The following is a 21,353-nucleotide window of genomic DNA, read 5'->3' on the forward strand; positions in this document are numbered from 1 at the left end:
GTGCAGTTCTCTTTTTCTATTCTATATAGAGGCAAATGCTCATGTTTATTGATGTTTGTAATATTCATAATAATAAGAAGGACAATTCTTATAGGAAAGTCTCTACTTCTTCCTCCATTCATCTCCAGAGGAAAATTATCCCTGGCATCAAGAAGGTACTGCTATAAAGGGGATTGTTTACAAAAATATTTACAGCAGCTCTTTTTGTGGTGGCAAAGAACTGGAAATTGAGGGGATGCCCATCAGTTGGGGAATGGCTGACCAAGTTGTAGTATATGAATGTAATGGAATAGTATTGTTTTATAAGAAATGATGAGCAAGCAGACTTCAGAAAAACCTGGAAAGACTTGTATGAACTGATGCTGAGTGAAGTGAGCAGAACCAGGAGAACATTGTGCACAGTAACAGTCACATTGTGCAATGACTAACTTTGATAGACTTAGCTCTTCTCAGCAATGCAAGGATCTAGGACATCTCCAAAAGTCTCATGATGAAAAATTCTATCCACATCCAGACAAAGTACTATGGAATTTGAATGCAGATTGAAGCATACTATTTGCTCTTTTTTTCTTTCTTCTGTTTTGTTTTGTTTCTTCTTTCTTGTGGTTCCTCCTATTGGTTCCAATTCTTCCTTACAACATGACTAACGTGAAAACATGTTTAATGGGAATGTATATGTAGAGCCTATATCAGATTGCATGCCATCTTGGGGAGGGAGGGGGAGAAAATTCAAAATTCAAAAGCTTATGGAAGTGATTGTTGAAAATTAAAAATTAATTAATTTTTTAAAAAAGAAAAAGAAAGTGGAAAAAAAGAAATGATGAGCAGGCAGACTTCAGGAAAACCTGGAAAGACTTATATGAATTGATGTTGAACAAAGTGAGTAGAACCAGGAGAACATTGTATACAGTAACAGCAACATTGTGTGATGACTAACCTTGACAGACTTAGTTCTTCTCAGCAAAGCAAGGATCTAAGACAACTCCACGGGACACGGGATGCTGTCCACATCCAGAAAAAGAACTATAGAGTCTGAATGCAGATCGAATCATACTATTTGCTCTCATTCTCTCTTTTTTTTGTTTCTTCTTTTTTGTAGTTTCTCCCATTGGTTCTAATTCTTCTTTACAACACGATTAATATGAAAATATATTTTTAAAAAAACAAAAAGGAAAAGGACCTATATGTACAAAAATATTTATAGCAATTATTTTCTGGTGGCAAAGAATTGGAAATTGAGGGGATGCCCATCAATTGGGGAATGGCTGAACAAATTGTGATATGTGATTGTGAAGGAATACTATTGTACTATAAGAAATGATGAGCAGGATGCTCTCAGAAAAACCTTGAAAGACTTACGTGAGCTGATAGAAAGTGAAATGTACTGTGTATAAAGTAACACCAATAGTGTAAGATGATCAGCTGTGAATGACTTAGCTTTTCTCCACAATGCAATGATCCAAGACACCTCTAAAGGACTTATAATGAAAAATGCTATCCATCCTCAGAGAAAGAACTGATATTGTCTGAATACTGATTGAAGCATACTTTTAAAACTTTATTTTTCTTGGGGTTCTTTGGTCTATGTTTTCTTTCACAACATGGCTACTATGGAAATGTTTTTGCATGACTACACATGTATAACCTACATTGAATTGCTTGCCTTCTCAATGGGGTTGGGGAGGGAGGGAGAGAATTTGGAACTCAGAGTTTTAAAAATGAATGTTAAAGTTTGTTTTTACATGTAATTGCGGTAAAATAAAATACTCAATAATTTTTTTAAAAAGTTCAACTGAGAAGTTTATATTTTATCCTGGAAACAAAAGGAAGCCAGCTAATGGAGTCAGTTAGTAGGGGAATGACATGGTCAAATTTGTTCTTAAGGAAAATTACTTTGGAAGAAGTATGTAGGATTGACTGAAGTAGGAAGACATGTGGCATACAGACCGGTTAAGAGGCTATCTCAGTAATCTGTGAGAGATTAAGGCAATATGAACCTGAGCTAGGGTGGTGTTAGCTGTGTGAGTGAAGAGAAAGGATCAGATGTGAAAGATGTTGTGAAATTAGAAATGGGAAAATTTGGCAACTGATGGGATATGTGAAGTGAAGGAAAGTAAGCAGTCAAAGATAATGCCAAGGTTACCAACTGGAACACTGGTGGTACTTCAACAGAAACAGGAGAGTTTGGAAGAGGGGACAGTTTTGAGGGGAAAGATAAGTTGAATTTGAAATGTCTTCAGGCCATTCAGTTTGAAATGTACAATAGACAATTGGTGGTATAGGACGGAGCTCAGGGGAGAAACAGGGGCTGAAGATATAAATGTAGGCATCATCTACGTATAGATGATATTAAGAATTGATGCAGTTATCATGAAAGTATAGACAAAGAAGAAAAGAGGGGCTAGGATAGAACCTTGGGAACACCCAGGTTTAGGGAACATGTTATGAATGATGAGTTGGCAAAGGAGACTAGAAAGGAGAATCATATGAGAGACCAGCATCACAAAAACCCAGAGAACAGACAATTTACAGGAGAAGAGGGCTGTCAACAGTATCAAATGCAGTTGATGGGTTGAGAAGGAGGAAGACTGAGAAAAGATCATCAGATCTGGCCATTAAGAAATTAGTAATTTTGAAGAGAAGGGAAGGAGGAGGAAAAGGAGGAGAGAAAGAAAGGAAGGAAAGAAGAAAAAGAAAGAAAGAATCAGCACAACTGATAAACACATTGCAAAAGTCTGGAAGCATGTGCAACACCTGTGGACCTCCTTCCTCCATGAGGGGTAGATTTGGGGGTATCCTCTCATACTCAGTTAAGTTATGCTTAATCTTTATAATATTTTGTTACACTTTTGATTTTTGTGTGTGTATATATGTGGTGCCATTCTTTCTAATTAAATTGTTGTTATTGTGTTTATTGTTTTCTTAGCTCCACTTATTTCACTCTACATCATCTTTCCATGCTTCTCCATATTCATCATATATATAATTTCTTACCGCAAAGTAATGTTCTGCTACATTCATATACCACGATTTGCTTAGCTATTCCCCATCTATTTTGTTTTCAATTCTTTGTTATCACAAAAATATGCTAATGTATATGGGAATTTTCTTCTTACTGATGGTTTCCTGGGTTATGAGCCCAGTAATGGAGTCTCTGGTTCAAAGGATATGGACATTTTAGTCATTTTATTTGCATAAGTCCAAATTGCTTTCTAAAATGGTTGTACTGGGGCAGCTAGGTGGTGCAGTGGGTAGAGCACTGGCCCTGGAGTCAGGAGGACTTGAGTTCAAATCTGGCCTCAGACACATAACACTTACTAGTTGTGTGACCCTGGGCAAGTCACTTAATCCCATTGCCTAGCCAAAAAAAAAAAAGGTTGCACTATTTCACAGCTCCACCAATGTAGTAATATGTCTTTATTTCCACAACCCCTCCAACACTATTTCCATTTTTTGTCATCTTTGCCAATTTGCAGAATGTAAGGTGAAACCTCAAGGTTGTTTTGATTTGCATGTCTAAGAGAGCCATTTTAGTCAAGTGATAAAAGGAGCAAGCAGATTACAAAATGGTAAGGAATGAGTGAGAGGAGAGGAAATGGAAGTTAAAATGTGGACAGCTTCTTCAAAGCTGAGAAAAACAGGAAAAATATAGGAAGATAGCTTGAAGTAGGGCCTAGTGATCTTTTTGTACCTACTATGTGCCAGCTAATATGTACTGTGCTAATAAGCACTTTACAAATATTATCTCATTTGATCTTCCTAACAACCCCGCTAGGTTGGTGCCTTTATGATCCCCATTTTATAGTTGAGGCAAACAGAGGTTAAGTGACTTGACCAGGGGTTACACAGCTAGTGTCTGAGGCCAGACTTGAACTTAGGACTGCTTGACTCTGGGCCCAGTGCTGTATCCACTGCATCACCTCTGTTGGTCCCTGAAAACAGATAGTAGAATGTACTTCCCTCTTTTTGGTAAAGAGGGATGCCAGGCACTGTGTTGATTGGTTTTAGTTTAGCTTTTCTTTGCTGCAAAGATGGCTTATGGTAGGGGCTTGGGGAAATTACAATACAGGCATACCTTGTTTTATTGTGCTTTGCTTTACTGTACTTCATAGATGATGCCTTTTTTATTTTTGTTTTTTACAAATTGAAAGTTTGTGGCAACCTTGCATCAAGCAAGTCTGTTGCCGCCATTTTTCCAATAGCATGTGCTCACATCATGTCTCTGTGTCACATTTTGGTAATTCGTGAAATATTTTCAGACTTTTCCAGTTATTATTATATCTGTTTTGGCAATCTTTGATCAGTGATCTTTGATGTTGTTAATGTAGTTGCTTTGGGGTGCCACAAACCATGCCCATATAAGACAGAGAATTTAATCAATAAATGTGGTATGTGACTCCAATTTTGAAAGAAGTTCTGCTGTGGGTATAATGTTATCAAATAACTTTGCATGCTAAAGAGAAATCTTGTGAAGGAAAGAGTCAATCAATGCAGCAAATTTCACTGTTGTCTTATTTTAAGAAATTTTCAGTCAGTCCAATCCTTTGGCAGCCACCAACCACCCTGATCAGTCAGCAGCCAGCAACAGTGAGGCAAGACTCTCCAACAGCAAAAAGATTATACTTGCTGAAGGCTCAAATGATAGTTTACATTCTTTTTTTAGCAAAAAAGTATTTTCACTGTGCTGTCAGAGAAAGAGAAAAAGGAATGGGTCGGGCTGTTGGGGCATTCTATATGGTCCCATTGTGTAACATTTCCTTTTAAGTACTGTAATTTAAGAAACGTGAACTTCCAAGTTTTGTCTATGTTCAAAGGGAAATTTTAGCTGGGATTATTTGGCTCGCACTTATGAGGTTTAAGATTGTTAACTAAGCTATTTGAAGTTACTGTTTAAGTCAAGTGGTGGTAAAAGTATTTTTGTATGTGTGTGTGAAAAGAAACTTGGTAATTATGCACAAAAAGAAAAAAGACTTCGTAAAATCTAATTTTTCTCATCAACCCTGTGCAGTTTTGTGTTATGGAATTCTTACTGAGTAAATGGCTCATTATACAAACCTTTTTGACTAGAGAATTTAGGTAACTAGGAATTTTATGGTAACTAGGAAACTGTAAGCTGGGTTGTTGTTTTTTTTTAAGAAAGGGAGATACTTTTATGAAGAAATGTTTGGATGAAATCTTTGATATTCTTTTAGAGGGCCTACTAAGTTTCCATTTGTAAGAAAATTGTATCCAAACCTACTATGAATTTAGAGTTTCATTCCTGGGTTTGTTGTGTCCTTAGATTGGACTTAACTGGGTGCTTTTAGAGAAATAGTCTCAGTGGAAGCAGTATCAGAGATCTAAAGCTACTGATTAATACTAAAGCATCTACATTTCTGTCATAAGCTGTGAGTAGGAAAGTTCTTACTGTTTTGATCTGACTTCATTCCATGGCCTAGCAACAGTTAAAATGAACTGGAACATATATGTATAAGATTCAAGTCCTGAAAGTATACCATTCTTTCAGATTAAGTAGGGTTAGAGAGGGATAAATAAGCTTGAGAATCAGAGAAGCAAATCTATTTAGAGTAGCACCTTATGATCTTAATGGAAATTTGATTTTACTCAGGATGTTATTAGGAACCAGAACAGGTGTAAGAAGTTATGCAAACTACTTAGAGCTCACTCCAGAGGATGGTCCCTAATTAATGTGAAACTGCAGTCCCACCAGAAACCCTGATGAGGGGAATCTGCAATCCAAGACTTTGGGGGCTGTTAATGAATTATTATTCTGAGTCTAACTCCAGGTATGGTTAACAAGGAACTGATTGAGCTACTGACCCATGACATCAGCAACCTGTGAGAGGGTTTTGAGCTGCATCTACGCAGGGAGGATGATTTTTCTTCAAGGCTGAGATCGTATGCTCCTGACTCAATTTCCCCACTATGATACCAGGCAGACTTGAAGCCTGGCTCAATGCAGTTGGTTAGTATATAACTTCTGCCTGGAGTAGACATGAATCTAGGGAAGCATTTCCCCTTACTTTACTTTCCCTGTTCTTTCATGGCAAATTTCTATAATCTTAAGTTTTGTAAGCATAATATCAAATCTACTAAATAATAGATTGATGCGGGGACATCTGAGGTTATCATAGTAAGATGCAAGTATAAGATGTTGTATTTGTCCTAGAATTTCAGAGTTAAGTATTCGGTCTTGACATTTGTTACTAGCATATTCCTGTATAAGTCCGGATCCTTTAATTTCTCATGACGGCATGGGGGTAACTAGGCCAGGAGATTGGGGAACCAGGCTATTATTTTGTTACTTAGTTAATGTTAAAGTTGTCTCAGTTTGTTACAATTAATTAATGTTAAAAGAGGATTAGCCTGTGTGACTTATCTTGTACATGCCTTGAGAGAAGCATCCATTTTAATTAAGGATTATTTATTTGTACATGGCCAGAAGTTGGGATTATTTTATTATTTGATATGTACTGTTTTTAAATTAACTACTATGTATTGGAGTCTGTTATTAATTCCTTAGTGGAATTTCATCCTCCTGATGGGGGAATATGAATAGAAATGAATAATGAATTAATACAAGGTATAAAACTAGAAGTAATGCAGAGTGTAAGGCTAGGTTCAAATTTTTCTAATTTGGGTTTCTTAAAACATGACAGCTGGCCAAGGGTCCAATTTTGATCTTGTAATGCTGGAGACATGGGGGTTGAGTTAGCTTTCATTATTTGACCTGGTTATTGGCAAGGTAATTTAAAAATTGTGTTAAGATCAATCTCGTAGGAGAGTGGACACAAGAAGGAGGATCTCTACAAGAAGAGAGTCTGCTGGACACTGTTTGAACAGCACTTAGACCAGAAGACTTTACCAGATGATGTCCAAAGTGTCAGACAGCCATATGAGAAGAGACTTCTAAAACCTGAAATTGACAATTTATCGTTGCTTTTGGGTCTTGTATCTTAATAAGGGGACTGCCCCCTTTTTAATTTGTCAGTGCATTGGTCAGTTTCTCCCTTCCTTCCCCCATATTGTTTTAAGTCCCCCAAATTTCTTGATGAAATGTTGCTCAGCAGCACAGCCCCAGAAAGAACCATCACTAAGGTTTAACACTTTAGCTGAGGAGTTGGCGGAGAACTCTGGGACAGATAAATAATTAAAGGGATGGTTAGAATCCTGGTCTGGCAAATGGAAAGGAATGGCTGTATCCACGCAGGAGTATTAACTGCTGTAGGATGTTGTATAGTTCCATGCATTAGAGGACTGGTGCGACGATTGATAGAGATGAGATATCCTTCACTAAGATTATCCCAGTAGGACCCACGGTGGGAGTTCAGATAGCAGGCTCTAGCAATATAAGGTTGATGATCAAAAGTACCACTGAGACTTCCCCCAGCAATGAAGAATGCAAAATCATGTTAAAGAGATTAGAGGATAAGGAAATTGGGAACATGTGGAAGCCAAGCCTTTGCTAGAAAAGAAAAAGGGGGAAATTGTGGGGAAAGATTTAGAAGTTAGGCTTCCACAGCAGAAGGCAGGAATTCTGAGGAAGACTTCCAAGATCTTGCGGATAGTCCCTCAACCAATCAGAAAGTGCCCCAAACATTCTGCAAAACCACTAGGTCCTTAAGACAGAGCCCTGGAGGCTAAACTGGTTGCAACCCCTTGGGGTCAAGGACGGGGCACAGGCTTTTCCCCACTGTACTTGCTTAATAAGCTTATTGAATAGTAACTGACACACCCCAAGGGCGGAGATAATTGTCATTTTTGAACATGGGACATATGATCTGGGAGAGATGAACATGACAAGGAGTAACATGGAGGAACATAGGATGGGCGGTTCAGGGACGACCTTTTGCTTCTTTTTATATTCCCAGCACTTTAGCATAGTGCCTGGCCCATAGTAGGTGCTTAATAAATGTTTATTTGTTGATTTCTTCCTCATCCTTAAACAATCCTGACTTGATCCATTCCCCCTATCCCTCACCCCATATCATTTCTTTTGTGGCTAAACTTGAGAATCTACAATCTGTGCCTCTATTTCTTTTCTTCTCATTCTCTTCTTAACTTTGCAGTCTGGCTTTTGACTATTCCCTAGACCACCAAAATATTCATAGCAGCAATTTTGTAGTAGCAAAGAATTGGAAACAATTGGGTAGGATTCTTTCGGATAGGACCTACCTGTCCTTATCTTGGGGTCCCAGTACCCTTAAACCTCTAGACCTCATGACAATGACCGTTACAATGTAACTGGAAACAACAACAAATAAATGAAACACAATGCTGTGAGATCGTAAGGATCAAACGACTCCGGAGAATTGGCACCTTCACCTTCTTCCCAGAGGAGTTGTTAACAATATGCTGGATGGTTTTTGCTGAACTTTTTTTTTATTCTTTAAATTTTAAGCTCTCCGGGCCAAGACGTAGGGAGAGTATACAGCAGTGCGTGTAGATGATGTAAAAACAAAACATGTCAATAAAAACTTATTTAAAAAAAAGAATGTATGCTAAAACCCTGCACACGGCAGCAGCTTTTGAATTAATGAAAAAACCGAGAATGCAACAGAGAGTAATAGATTAAATTCTCACTAGAAAGAGTAAGCTAGGTACTGGTGACTTTAGTAAAGAACGATAAATAAAAAACTTGTGAGAGTGTTCACGAAAACCTGGAGCGTTGAATTCTTAGCCTTTCAACTTCACACCACTTTTAGGTGGGGAAGGGCAGTTTTCATCGTAACAACTATCCACATCTTGAAGCCCTGGAGCTCGGGGGAGAGGCTGGCTTGGGCAGGTGGGAAGAACCTTCTCACCAGGTAAGGGCCGCGCCACGCCGGCCAAGAAGACGGAATAGACCACCTGGCAGCCGGGAGTCAGCGAGCTCCTCCTCCCAGGCCCAGGAATAGAACCGCCCGCCCTCCTGGAAGAGACACACCTCTCCGCGGCCGCTCTTTCATTGGCCGGCAGCACTTACTGGCCTTTGTGACGTCAGGGACTGGAAACCCGAGAGACTCCGGATTAGAAGGGTGGAGTAAAGCCAAAGTGAATGTGGAATGGGACGCGAGGTGGGCGGGGACCGTGGAGGAGGTGTGCCGGAGGCCCGCGGGGGCGGAGCTTCATGCGCGCAGTACGTGACGTGTCCGTGAAGGGGCGGGGAGTTACCGGCTCCGGGCTCGCGGAGGTTCCCAGGCGAGGTAAACCGACCTCGGCGGGGCCGTCCGGAGAGGAGCAGCTGCCTGCTCCTGCTGGCTCGTTGGGCCGCTGGCCTGCTCCCGGTCATGTCTCTGAGAAGCAGCCTCTCGAGGCTTCTTCAGAAGCAGGCGCATTCCGTGCTCAAGAAATCCGTTCACTCGGTGGCCGTGATCGGAGCCCCGTTCTCCAAGGGGCAGGTGAGCCCTGGGACTCCGCGCCGGGGTGTGCGCGGGGCGGGTCCCCTTCCCCCCCCTCTGCCTGGAAACCAGAGCAAGGGTTCCCCCCGGAGCATCGGGGCGGGCAGCCTCACTATCCTGCCGCTGGAGGATGGGGTGGGGGGAGGGGAGAAGCCGAGCCCGAGGGTTGATCGGGAGGAAGCATGCGGGGTCCTCCTAGGAGTGGGGCGCGGGGCGCCGTGAAGCCGGTACGTTTCCGCTTTAGGGCTCCACGTTCGGAGGAAAAGGAGGAAAAACACGAGGGTCTTCCTTGCTAGGGATGGTTGGAAAGAGAGAGAGATGGTTTCCTCAATGGAAGAGGAGAAATGGGCGGTTCCCCCCCCCACCCCCGTAGCATCGGGTAGCGTGCAGCAAAGGTACCCAGGGAGGATTTAACAGTGGGGGTTTCGGGGAGGGGAATTTGTCCTAGGTGGGGAGAAAGCATTGACCGAGAAGGTGAGTAAGAGGAGAAGCCTTGAAGGTGCAGTATAGCCTAGGGAGGGGTTGTTTTGTTCTCCTTTACATAGAAGGCGGGCTAGTGGAAAGACCAGGTCTTGGAAATGGGAAGATTCAGCTAATCCTAGCTGTGTGACCTTTAATAAGTCGCCTTACCTTCCTGGCTAGGCTCGACTTCCGTATTTTGAAATGAACAGGACTAAATAAATCTCCAAAGTCCCCAAATCTCAAGTTCTGTGATTGTGTTGATCACGGCTCTTTTCCAAGTGAAATGTGTAGTGATGTTAACCCGACTTTTCCAATTCTGGTATCTCTCTTCCCCTCCCCCCCAAATACCCTGGCATTTAGTGAGCTGATAAGTCTTAGGCGATGGATGTTTGTTATCGCTCCACTTAATTTAACTAGCATTCGCTGACCAATGGATCATGTGAAGTACAGCTTTTCAGAAAGTATCTTCACTCCAACTTGTCACCGGTATCTCTGTTTATGTGACAGAAACGAAGAGGAGTCGAACATGGTCCTGCAGCCATAAGAGAAGCAGGGTTATTGAAAAGGCTCTCCAACTTGGGTAAGTGATTGTGGTTTGTGTCTGTGCCGTATAAAGTTGACTGGCCAGGCTGAAAAGAGGAGGAAGCTATGAATCAGTGGTAGGGTTATAAACTAATGTGGCAAACCAGGTCATTTTCTCCGAAATCTACTGTTGCCTTCAATTGCATTTTAGCATTAATCGAAATAAACCTTTAACGATAGCATATTTCAATACTGATTATTAGCACCTGGTAGTGCCAAGGGATTGGAGCACAGCTTAAACAAATTGTTAAAAGTATGTATGCATTGTTGCTTTTTGCCCTGCTAAGTGACCAGAAAATAAAGGAAGAAGAGGTCTCTCTGGTTTACCCTGCCCCCCTTTTTTTCCCTCAGTGAGTCAAATAAAATGACTTGAGGGTTTTGTAAAGATAAGGAACTAAGTGACTGTTTTACTAAAAAGTTTTCTCATCTTGCTCAATGCAGTCATAGCAGTGCTACTGATGACTCACCATAGTCTTATACCTATTTCCTCTTTTAAAATCCTACTATTGTCTCCCCTCCCCAGGGGTATATAGGGAAGTCATTGACATATGTGAGCATTACCTAACAACTAGCAAAAAAATAAAATAGTCACCAGATAATGCGTGATAAACAAGGTTTAGAAACTTTAAAAATTATTTAAAAAAAGAAAATGATGACTATAATATCAGTTATGACATTTTATGATATCAGTCATGGGAAAACAATGTGAATAATTGAAATTTTCCAATTTTATTCATAGGTTTCAGCTTATTCCCTTAAGTCCTTTTGCCAAAGCTGCCGACAAATAACAGGACTGAGTTTTCAATATATTGAAGTTTTTGAGTGAGCTGGATTGTTCAACACCTTCTATTTGCCCCTCTCCCCCCCACCCTATACTGACTCATTGTCTAGTTGAGTTTCCTGGTATAAACCCTCCTCTTCTGGGAAGAGGAGTTGTATCAAAGGATCCTTCATTCTTCCTCTGTCTTCTTTTTTCCCCCCCTAAGTTCAATCAAAGACGGGGCTCTGGCAAAACATCTCTTTATATCATCTTGATATCCTTTCCCCCCTTCCTCCCTAGTATCCTTCCAACTGCTTTTTGGACAAGTACACCCAGACTAGCCTGTTAGTTCACTATTTATAAAAAAATAAGTACACCTGATTCCTAGGGGAAAGACTTCAGACTTAATTGAGACAGACCAAGAGTAGAAAGATACAGTTACCACCTTGGGGTCTGTAGGCCAGGATGGGATTTCGCAACACAGCCTTTGTCCTGACACTTGATCAGCCCAAACCTCATTCCCAGTGTCCTGGTCCTATTTCTTCTGGTGGCTGCTTTTGACCACCCCACCCCACCTAGGTTTCTTATGGTTATCTTTCTTTCTCCATCTGTTTCTTCCTTTTTTGAGGCTGGGTTTAGTAGAAGCCACTCAGACCAGCTTCACTGGGCTGCTAGCCTTTCTTGCCTCTAGCTTCAGGCTTAACTATAATCATTTACTGGGGGTAATGCTGTATTTTTCCCCCCAGAAAGAATAGGGATTCTTACCCTAGTCACCTCTCTAGTTCTGCTTCTTTAGGGACTTGGCTTTGAGAGCTGCCACCTCTCTGGCAGGATGTGAGAGAACAGTACAGTCCTTACCCTTTAATAGTGTTTCATGGTATAGATCTGGGCCCCTTGGTGAGAGAACTTGCCCATAATTTATGGTGGCTATTCAATATTTGTCAGAATTTCATCTCTGCCAATTAGGCCATTAACTGGCCAGATATTTGCCCAATAATCACCAAATAGCTCTGGAGTTCAGGGTTCCAGTTTTTCTTTATAGTCTAAAGTCTTTCCTGACCTTGCAAATAAATGAGTGAGTGGTATGGAGGCAATCCAGTTGGTTAGGTGAAGTTTGGTATTTCTTCTGGATGCTCAGATGCTTTTATGGTCTTTTCTTATGAAAATAGTTACTCAAAACCTCACCTCCTTTACTACATGTAAGGTGATCTGACCTCTGAAAGAGGCTCACTATTTAGTAGGTGCAAAATGAGCCTGATTAATATACAACTTTACATGTATATTGTAGATAATTGAAATGCTTGTTGTTTATCTACTTTCCTGACTTTCACTGTCTACATGTTGATGGCGCTGCTAATGATAGGTGAAAACACCTAAAAGACAGATGGCAAGAGAAATCTGGATAATTAAGTCATGACTACAGAATGAGGCATCTCTTGTGTAATATGTACGATAAGTGATCAAGAAAGATTCTGAGAAGTCACAATAACTAAATCCTTTTGTTATATTCTAGACTAGATTTTGAAGCAGTCCAAGAAACCTTATCTAACTCTTTTTTTTTAACTCCAGAGAAGGAATTCCTACAACGTTAGTTAGAAATTTCTTGTCTCAATACACGTATAGTCAGGAAGTTTGAATCGTGTGTGTCTCACTTGGGTTTATTCTGTTTCTGTAAACAGCAGTGGCTATTCTCCCATTTTCAGGAGATCATTTCTTAGTATCTTTTGTTTTTATATAATCTGCATTTTCCACTGTCTCTTTTTCCCTTCTAGAAAGCCATCCCTTTTAACAACAACAAAGTTCAAAACTAACCAATATATGAAAATTGAATATTATATACAGTGTTCTATGCCATCGTTCTCCCCTGCCTCTAAAAGGAAGCACAGGTTCGTGCTATCTCCTGTCTCCTGTTTGGGGGCCAGGCTTGGTCATTGCAATTCCACAGCATTCAATTTTTGTTGCTTTGTTCTTTCCATTTACACTGTTATTGTGTATACTGTTTTCCTGGCTCCGCCTACTTTACTCTGTGTTGGTTCATATAAATATTCCATTCTTCTTTGAATTATTAATATTCATTATTTCTAACAGTATGGCAAATATGCCATTGCATTCATGTACCACAACTTGCTTAGCCATTCCCTAATCAATGGGTACTTGTTTTATTTACAGCTCTTTAGTACCACAAAAGTGTTGGTGTCCTAGAAGCCAGTTTAGTTACTACTGTTTTAAAATTGTCCTTTTCCTGTTGCTTGAAGTACATGCCTTGTACTCCTGCTTTCTCCTGTTTTTCTCTGAAATGCCATGTTTTTAAGCTCAGGAAGATTTCCAGCTGTTAAAACCAGCCTAAGTGATCCTTAGGCAACCATTAATTTTATGTCCTTCCGTCTCTGTTTTATGATGGGATATTTAAATTCCAACAAAATTGGGGAAGATATGGATTTAACATATCCTGATCTCCTAGATGTATTGTTTTTTTCTTTTTGCAGATGTCTAAATAGGACACCTTAATCCTTTAAGGCTTGAAAATCATTTTTTAAAAGAAGTGTTCTACAGCTTGACTGTCTTCTAATAAAATTTGAACAACCTCAAGCATTTCTAAAAGGAGTGTTTTTTTATTGTACAACAGTGTAGCTAGGCCTTTCTTTTTGTCTTCTTATTATTTTGTCTTGACTATTTCCATCCTTTGTCATCTTTGCTGATTTCCTGAGTGTGAGGTAAAACCTTGGAGTTTTGATTTGAATTTCTCTTATCTGTGCCTTGGTGGTTAACAGTTTGAAATTCTTCTGTTGACAATTATTTGTTCATATCCTTAGCTTATCCATTGGGCAATGATAGGCACTCCCTTTTAATCCCTTAGTCTCCTTTGAAGTGGACTTTCCTGTGAGCTCTACATTCTGGAGATGGCAAAAACTGATTCTGGAAATGGACTTCAAGCCGTAAATGGCTCTGATCTTGGCACTAACTCTGCTGAGTCATTCCAAGGGCATGAGTCCATTCCAAAAGTAGACCATCCTTCGGTACCTAAACAATAGGGACAACAAAATCTCTTGCTACTAAGATCTAATTCCTTCATATATTTAAAAATTCTTATGTGTACATATGTACAATCTCTCCTATATTAATATTAAGCCACAAATTTCTTGGCTTATACTCCTTTACCCATTATAACATCTAATTGAATTCATGTGTCTTCATGAAATAGTAAGAGTTATTAAAGGACAAGGTATATAAGATTTAGTTTTAAGTATTACCAGTTACATTTATGAATGATCTTTTTTCCTTTTTTATCTCTTTAAATTGGTTTCAGCACACTACTTTTTTAGAGGCTTGTTTTCAACTGAAGAAAGCAATCTTTTATTTTGGTAATTGACTTTTTTTATTGCTTAAGGGGTCTATAATTTTTAACTGGACCAAGTGGCTGTGATGTATAAAAAAAAAATCATCCTTGAGGATTATTCTGACAGGTAGAGGTTTCTTCAGTCTGCATGGGGGTCATTTGTGAAGATGCATTTCTTGCTGCTGCATTAAGTAGGAGGGAACATTTCACATCACTTTCTTTATGCATTCTTTATGTTCCTATTATTTTGGCATTTTTTTCAACCCCAACTTAGGGAAATCCCTATAGTGATAGTGAAACTTCAATTTTTATTGTTCTACCCTTTTCATTTTTTCAAATATGATTTATGTTTTCACTGTATCACCTAATTGCCACGAGTGCCTGCATCTGCTGCCGTGGTCTGATGCCGGCAGAGTGTGAAGACAGAATCATGGGCCAGGTGGGAGATGTGAAGAACAAACTCCGTTTATTGATCTGAGGGCTCAGGCTTATAGAGTACTGGATCAAGCAACAGTAACATTATTTTCTAAGAAAAGCATAAACCTAATTAAGTGATTTCCTTATTTCCTTGTACCTTCTCTGTTACATTCTTTCCTGCATCCTGTCCTGTACCCCATCCGTTTCCTCCCTTCCTGCATCCTGTTCTCAAGAGACAGAACAGGGGGGTGGTGAGCCAACATCCTCAGTTTCACAGCTGTCAGGCTTAGTACAATCTACAGGTAAGACCCGGGCTGGCCTAAGCCCTCCAACTCCCTAGAGCTGGCCTTCTACATCTCCCCCTTTTTTCTGTTCTAGCTTGGGAACGTGGGATGCGCATCAGGAGAAAACTCAAGAGTAACAAGAATACTATCAGGGTACAAAATGCAACAGCAAATTTGAAATATTCTGGAAAGTGTTAAGTTGCTTGATATAGTACGACAACTTATAAGCAATATCTTGAGAATCAATACCATCCACGTTATATTTCTGGAATGCCAAGCGCCCTGAAGCTTATTCAGTATTTGATCAGGAGTTACATTGATAGTATTAGAAAGCAAATAGGGAGTTACACAAACAAAAGTATAGTGGTAATCACATTTCAAGTTACAGGTTTAACCCCAAGGTGGGTAAGGCATATAAGTCCAATATAATCACAACTCCGTCCCAGAGCCACCTGCGACAGTCATCATTGCAAAAAGGACAGTCAACATCTTATTATTGGCTCTTCATCTTCTCGGTCTCGCCTTCCTCCTCCCCTTGTCTCTCTGACGGGTTTTTCCTTTGATGCTCAGGGTCTCTAGCCCTCTGGTCAGTATGCTGACAGGTGGGAATGTTCCTCTCAGGGACCCAGACCAGTTCTCCTGCATGTTCTGGAAAAACACAAGAATAACCTTGACCCCAGGTTAGTAATTTTACTGGACCATCCCAATTACCCGTCTTTGGATCCTTCCACATTACCGTGACATTTGGTTGCTCATCTAAACCTGTTCTTTTGTCCTGCAAAATCTATTTGTGCAGGAGTACGTCCCTGATCATCTAGTGTCAAAAAAATTATGTTATATATTACCTGATCCAATGTCCTTTTAACCCTATCTTCTATACTATTTTCTATTCCCTCTTTTTTCTGTTTGTCAAGGAGGCTTTTAATATCCTTGTTCTGCCTTTCAGCAATGGCTTGCCTAGTAAGATTGCATGGGATGCCAGCAGTGTGAGTGATATTATAGGTGAGACAAAATTGTGCAAAATTCCTGCTAGTATAGGCGACCATTGTCAGTCTTGAGGTGTCTTGGATTGCCAAGAATACTAAAGCAAAACAAGAAATGATATTGCTTATGTCCTTCTTAAAATATGTAACTAATCCAAAGTATCTGCTTGTCTTCATATGATATTCATCTTTCCCCCACTTTTTTTTTTTGTGCATACTCTGACACATACATTGTAATTACACTTAAAAACATGAATCACACATTGATATGAAATAAAGGAATTTTAGAATAAGACTCTCCCTAACATTGTGTAATTGTTCAGTAGAAAAATAGCCAACTAAATATGATTAAGTAATGTTTAGAACAGCATAAGTTTAAGTAGCTAAGAAATCAGGTATGTATAGAAATGTGTTTAAGGCTATGCTTCTTGGCAGAAAACACAGAAATAACTAAGTTTCCTATCTAGTTAAAAAAAGATTCCATAATGGTTTAATTAATAAAAATTATTTTCAACTCTGAAATGTTGTTTAACTACTGACCAGGCTATGACAAATTTATGCTGGATTTTCTAATACAAGAGGGAAGTTAGGCAGTAGAACTCTGCAGCAAAGCAAAAGAATTTCTTTAGTTATTTACTGAATTCAAGAGGGTTTTGTCGGGCAAGGGTAAAAATCTATTTCTAAATTTTCAAAGACAAATAAATGTCCCCTTTCCCACTTCACTTGTTTAATTTGCTTGCAAACCCTTCCAAAGAACCACCAGGACAAATGAAAGCCTAAAAATATTGCTATTAATATTCTAACAAAGTCGGAATGAATAATTTTTTAAATCAAAAAGTGCTATACTTATGAAGTTATAGCCTTTTATATACTGTAGCATATATTAAGATTTTAGCTATATTATTACTGGTACTAAGGAGCTGATTCAGAAAATTTACAAGCTACATTTTACTGGAAATTTTAGTATACATACAGTGCATTAGTCTGTGTTTAACACACAAACTGCTCGTGTCAAATTTCTAAAGCAGAGAGTTTATTTACTCCTACCCTTGAAGTTTCCCCCCCAACCTGATTAAGAAAACAAGTTGATTTGTTTTCTAATTATTGATATAACTTAACTTCTTAAGTAATTTTCCTCTTTTTTGAATACCAGTGTAATTTTAAAGTTACCTAAATGGTGGCCGTAGATAAAATGATACAAGCTTTATTTTTGTAGAATTACCCTAAGATAGAACTCTTGATTTACAAACTGATCTGAAATGAATGGAAGGTTGCAAAGGACATGTATCTACAAAAGTTATAAAATTAAGTATGCTATTTTAGCTCTAACTTCAATAAAACTTTTCATATATGTATATATGTAAGGCAAATGTCCTATTGTCTTTGATTATTAAAAGGATCTAAAATGAAATCCCCTTAACCACTGATTTTGGTTAGTCTGCTCATCTGCCATATCACATTTACCTTTGTTTTTTAAAAATACTGTTTGGAAATGTGATGGCTGACAAAAAGTGTTAATATACAATTTTCTTTGAGACTCTTGAAAACCACAAAAATTTCTAATATCATAACGGCTACAAATTCTGACATTTAATGTAAAGTCATCATAACTCTTTGCATGCCACAACGACACATATGTAAGGCCAACTTTTTCAAAATGTACTATAACTTGAATAAATCAAATAGGGAGACATATATAAAATGGGAAATACAACGTAGCTTCACATCGCAGCTCCTGCTTGTCCATAAGGCATTATGGAGGTAGTAATAAGTTCACTTACACACTGACTTTGTAAATGTGATCAGCTGCCAATGTCCTGAATATTTGAATCTCACTTTAGTTTTTATATATGTTACCTAAAATTGTACCCAGGAAACCAAAAAAGGCTTTCCAGAACTACTCATAGATTCTATTTAAACAACTAAAAATTACCAGAATTATGCTGTGTTTTAATGTTATGTGAAGAATAATTAATATTCACCTGAAAAAAGGACTCTTGTACATGAGGAAACGCTACTTGTACACATGGGACTTTTTAAGAAGAACAGGACAGCAGCATGGTAACCGCTTTTCTAAGTATATTTTCTATACAAAATAATTCCAAGATGTAATAATTAAGTTCTCATACAGTACTATTATTTTAAACAATAATCAATAAAATAGCAAATATGTGAAAATTGCAACACCACAAAGACTGAGCACTGCCATTTCCTAGTGTAATCAATGTTGGTATTAGTACAGTCTTGGAATAGGTGAGCAAAATAGTCAGCAGATTGAATCTTGGTGATACTCTGGGCTGATTTCAGCTATGACTTGCAATGCAATGGTTGGCATAATGGGAAAAATTTGGCTTCTGCCAGTTACTGGCTGTGTGATCCTACACAAGTCATTTAACCTCCGTTTGCCTCTGTTTCCTCAACTGTAAAATGGGGATAATAACAGCACCTACCTCCCAGGGTTGTTGTGAGGATAAAATAAATATTATTTGGGGAAAAAAAAGCAATTATGACAATACCTGGAACATAGTAGGCACTATATCCTTCTCTCAAAAAAAAAAAACAAAAAACCAAGGAGCTTTCAGTCTAAATATATGAAAATGACATCCCACAGAAAGCAGTTTTTTCCATCTTTGGCCTGTTTTCTCCAACCCTGATGTCACAGGTACTACCTATTGTTGCCATGGAACCAATTTATACTTTCTGCTTTTGGAATAACTATCCAAAGTAGACAGTCCTTGTTTTTCTTTTTCTGAGTAGAATAGAGGAAGCTTCTTGGTACATCCTCTTATGGACCTACTCATTTCGGATGGCACAAAGAATCCAAAGGACCCACTTAAAGAGGCATTGCCCTGGTCCTTGTCCCTCTTCCTGATGTGGGTTAGTCATAACTGCAGCAACTTTTTGATGAGGCTTTCCACTTTAGAATGTGGGAATTCTCTGAGAGAGAACTGAGTGTTCTGTAACTATATAGGAAAACTTAAGTTTTAAGTCTCTGCCTTTGTAATTATGTAGCTTGTCTCAGTACTTGGCTTTCACCTCAAGAGAAACCTCTATTTTTAAGACAGCAGGACCATAGAATCAGTGGTTAGAGAAACTAGTTTTGTGGTCATAGACACTGAGCTTCCTGCCTCTGATTCTTGGCTATTCACTTAACCTCTCAATGGCCCCAGGCAACTGTCTAAAAGATAATTAAGGATCTGCCTGGGCTGAAGGACTTTCACTGGGCATTTCCAACACTAACAATCATACATCCTGTTCTTTTAGTGACACCCTAGCCTTCCTATATCACTTGGTGCTTTATGAGACACTAAAGGTGTATCTATCTTCCTGGATGAGACCAAAGAATCTAGCTTGCTTCTGGGACAGCTATTGACAAAAGAACTGTGAAATTGTTTTATCTGTAAGAAAGATGTGAGTGTCTGAAATAGGGGAGAGAATGGCTTAATTTTAAAAAGAATGATAATTTCTTTTGTTGACTACCGGATGTGTTAGGGAATTGTATTTATTTCCAGTTTTCAGTGTTGATTATTTTGTCATAATAAGTAGCACTTTAAGGTTTGCAAGGTATTTTACATATGTTATCTCTTTGGATCCTTGCAACTTTGTAAGTAAGGTAGATGCTATTATTATCCCTATTATTATATATCCCTAGATTAGGAAACTTGAGTCTGGGAGAGGTTAAACAGGCATTTGCCCAGACACATACAGAGGGGGTTAAGTGTCTGAGTCTGTATTTCAACTTGGGCCTTTCTGGCTTCAAGTCCATCATTCTAGCCACTGCAGCAACTAGTCTTTGTTCTTGTTTTGAAAAGTCCTTATCATGCGCTTTTAATGTTTCCATGACCATCCAATCCCTTCAGGGTACAGCCTCAGATATTCAAGGGCTGATTTGCTACTGAAAGGGTCACATACCTGCTCAAATCCTTTTGTTTTCATAGCAGCAGCTGCTTTCCTTCGATTATTGTTTCTGCTACTGAGGATGTTTTTCATGACAAGGACAATACTTTTTCCAGATTCTCTCTCGCGTCTTGAACTTGCTTCAGACAGATGTGTCTTCAGGGAAAGTTAATAGACAAATGTTTCAGACCCTGCACTTAAAGGCTTAAGTTTAGTTGGGTGCTCATTCTATAACCTCAGCGTATATGCATCTGTACACTAGTTGGCATGCCTCTCTCTCCATCTCTTTTTTTTTTCTTTTGCCTCATTTTCTGTGCTTGGAAAGTCCTTGGATTTTCCAATCCTATGATAGAGATGTCTAACCCTGTCTGGCCCTATCCTTAGAATAAGAGGGAGATTTTGAGTCTTAAATTTGGTTCTTCAAATATTTATGTTCAACTGAATATGAACTTTCATTTATGGTTTTGAAGAAACCAGGGAATTGAGTCAATGAATCCTGTCCCTAAATTGTTCTTTATCGACAAGGCTCCTTTTGACTTACTGATACTTGAGATACTTGCTAGGTTAGTCAGCTGCAAGTATCAGTGGTATTTCTGGAAAGTGAGCCCAGATGTTTATAACAAAACAGCAGTCTTGCACTCAACTGTCCCTTTATGACAATTCAGGAAGTATTGTCTGAGTACATAAGATGGCTCATTTCAAAAAAATTGTTCATTTTCCATATTTTTAGGATTTATGTAATTTTTCATCCAGAGAGCTCAAGGCTGATTGGATTAATAGGTCTCAGTGTATGCAGGCAATGGAGGCTTGTGTTTGCACTGTCTTCTGGGGTTTGCCTTACTCCATTGAATCTCATCTATTTTGCTTTTTTTCTTCTTCCCTGAGCATTCAGTATTTTTCTTGGGTAAAAAAAAAATCTTTTCTGATAAATAACGATGTTTAGGAAGTTCCTAATCCCTTTACTCTGTTTTCTGTTTACTCTATTTGGTCATTTTTCCATTTTGGTTCTTTTCTGTAGAATCCTGATACAAAGAAAAAGTATACAATCCTCCAGCTATTCTCCTATTGAATTCACCCTAACTTCCCACTGCTATCTGAAGATAGCTTACAATGAAAGGAAAGCTCTACTTAGCCTTGTCAAAACCTGTGACAGACATTTATTAATATGCCAATCATTCTTGCTTAGAAAGAAACTAACAAAGTTTTCCCTGCTAATTGGAATTCTCTGACTCCAGCAATTTCCATTTGCAT

General features: G+C 38.9%; 1 protein-coding gene across 1 annotated transcript in view; it reads left to right on the forward strand.

Moving 5' to 3' along the window:
* The first annotated feature begins 9,121 nt into the window (after positions 1 to 9,121).
* The window catches only part of ARG2 (arginase 2), a 43,652-nt gene continuing 31,420 nt past the window's right edge, over positions 9,122 to 21,353 (forward strand). The window contains exons 1-2 of the mRNA XM_021004724.2: positions 9,122 to 9,380; positions 10,350 to 10,422. Coding sequence (XP_020860383.1) covers positions 9,270 to 9,380; positions 10,350 to 10,422 — 184 coding nt within the window. The 5' untranslated portion in view covers positions 9,122 to 9,269. The remainder of the gene's footprint in view (positions 9,381 to 10,349; positions 10,423 to 21,353) is intronic.

Source organism: Phascolarctos cinereus, unplaced genomic scaffold, assembly GCF_003287225.1.
Source record: "Phascolarctos cinereus isolate Bilbo 61053 unplaced genomic scaffold, phaCin_HiC Scaffold_3;HRSCAF=262, whole genome shotgun sequence".
Classification (NCBI taxonomy): domain Eukaryota; kingdom Metazoa; phylum Chordata; class Mammalia; order Diprotodontia; family Phascolarctidae; genus Phascolarctos; species Phascolarctos cinereus.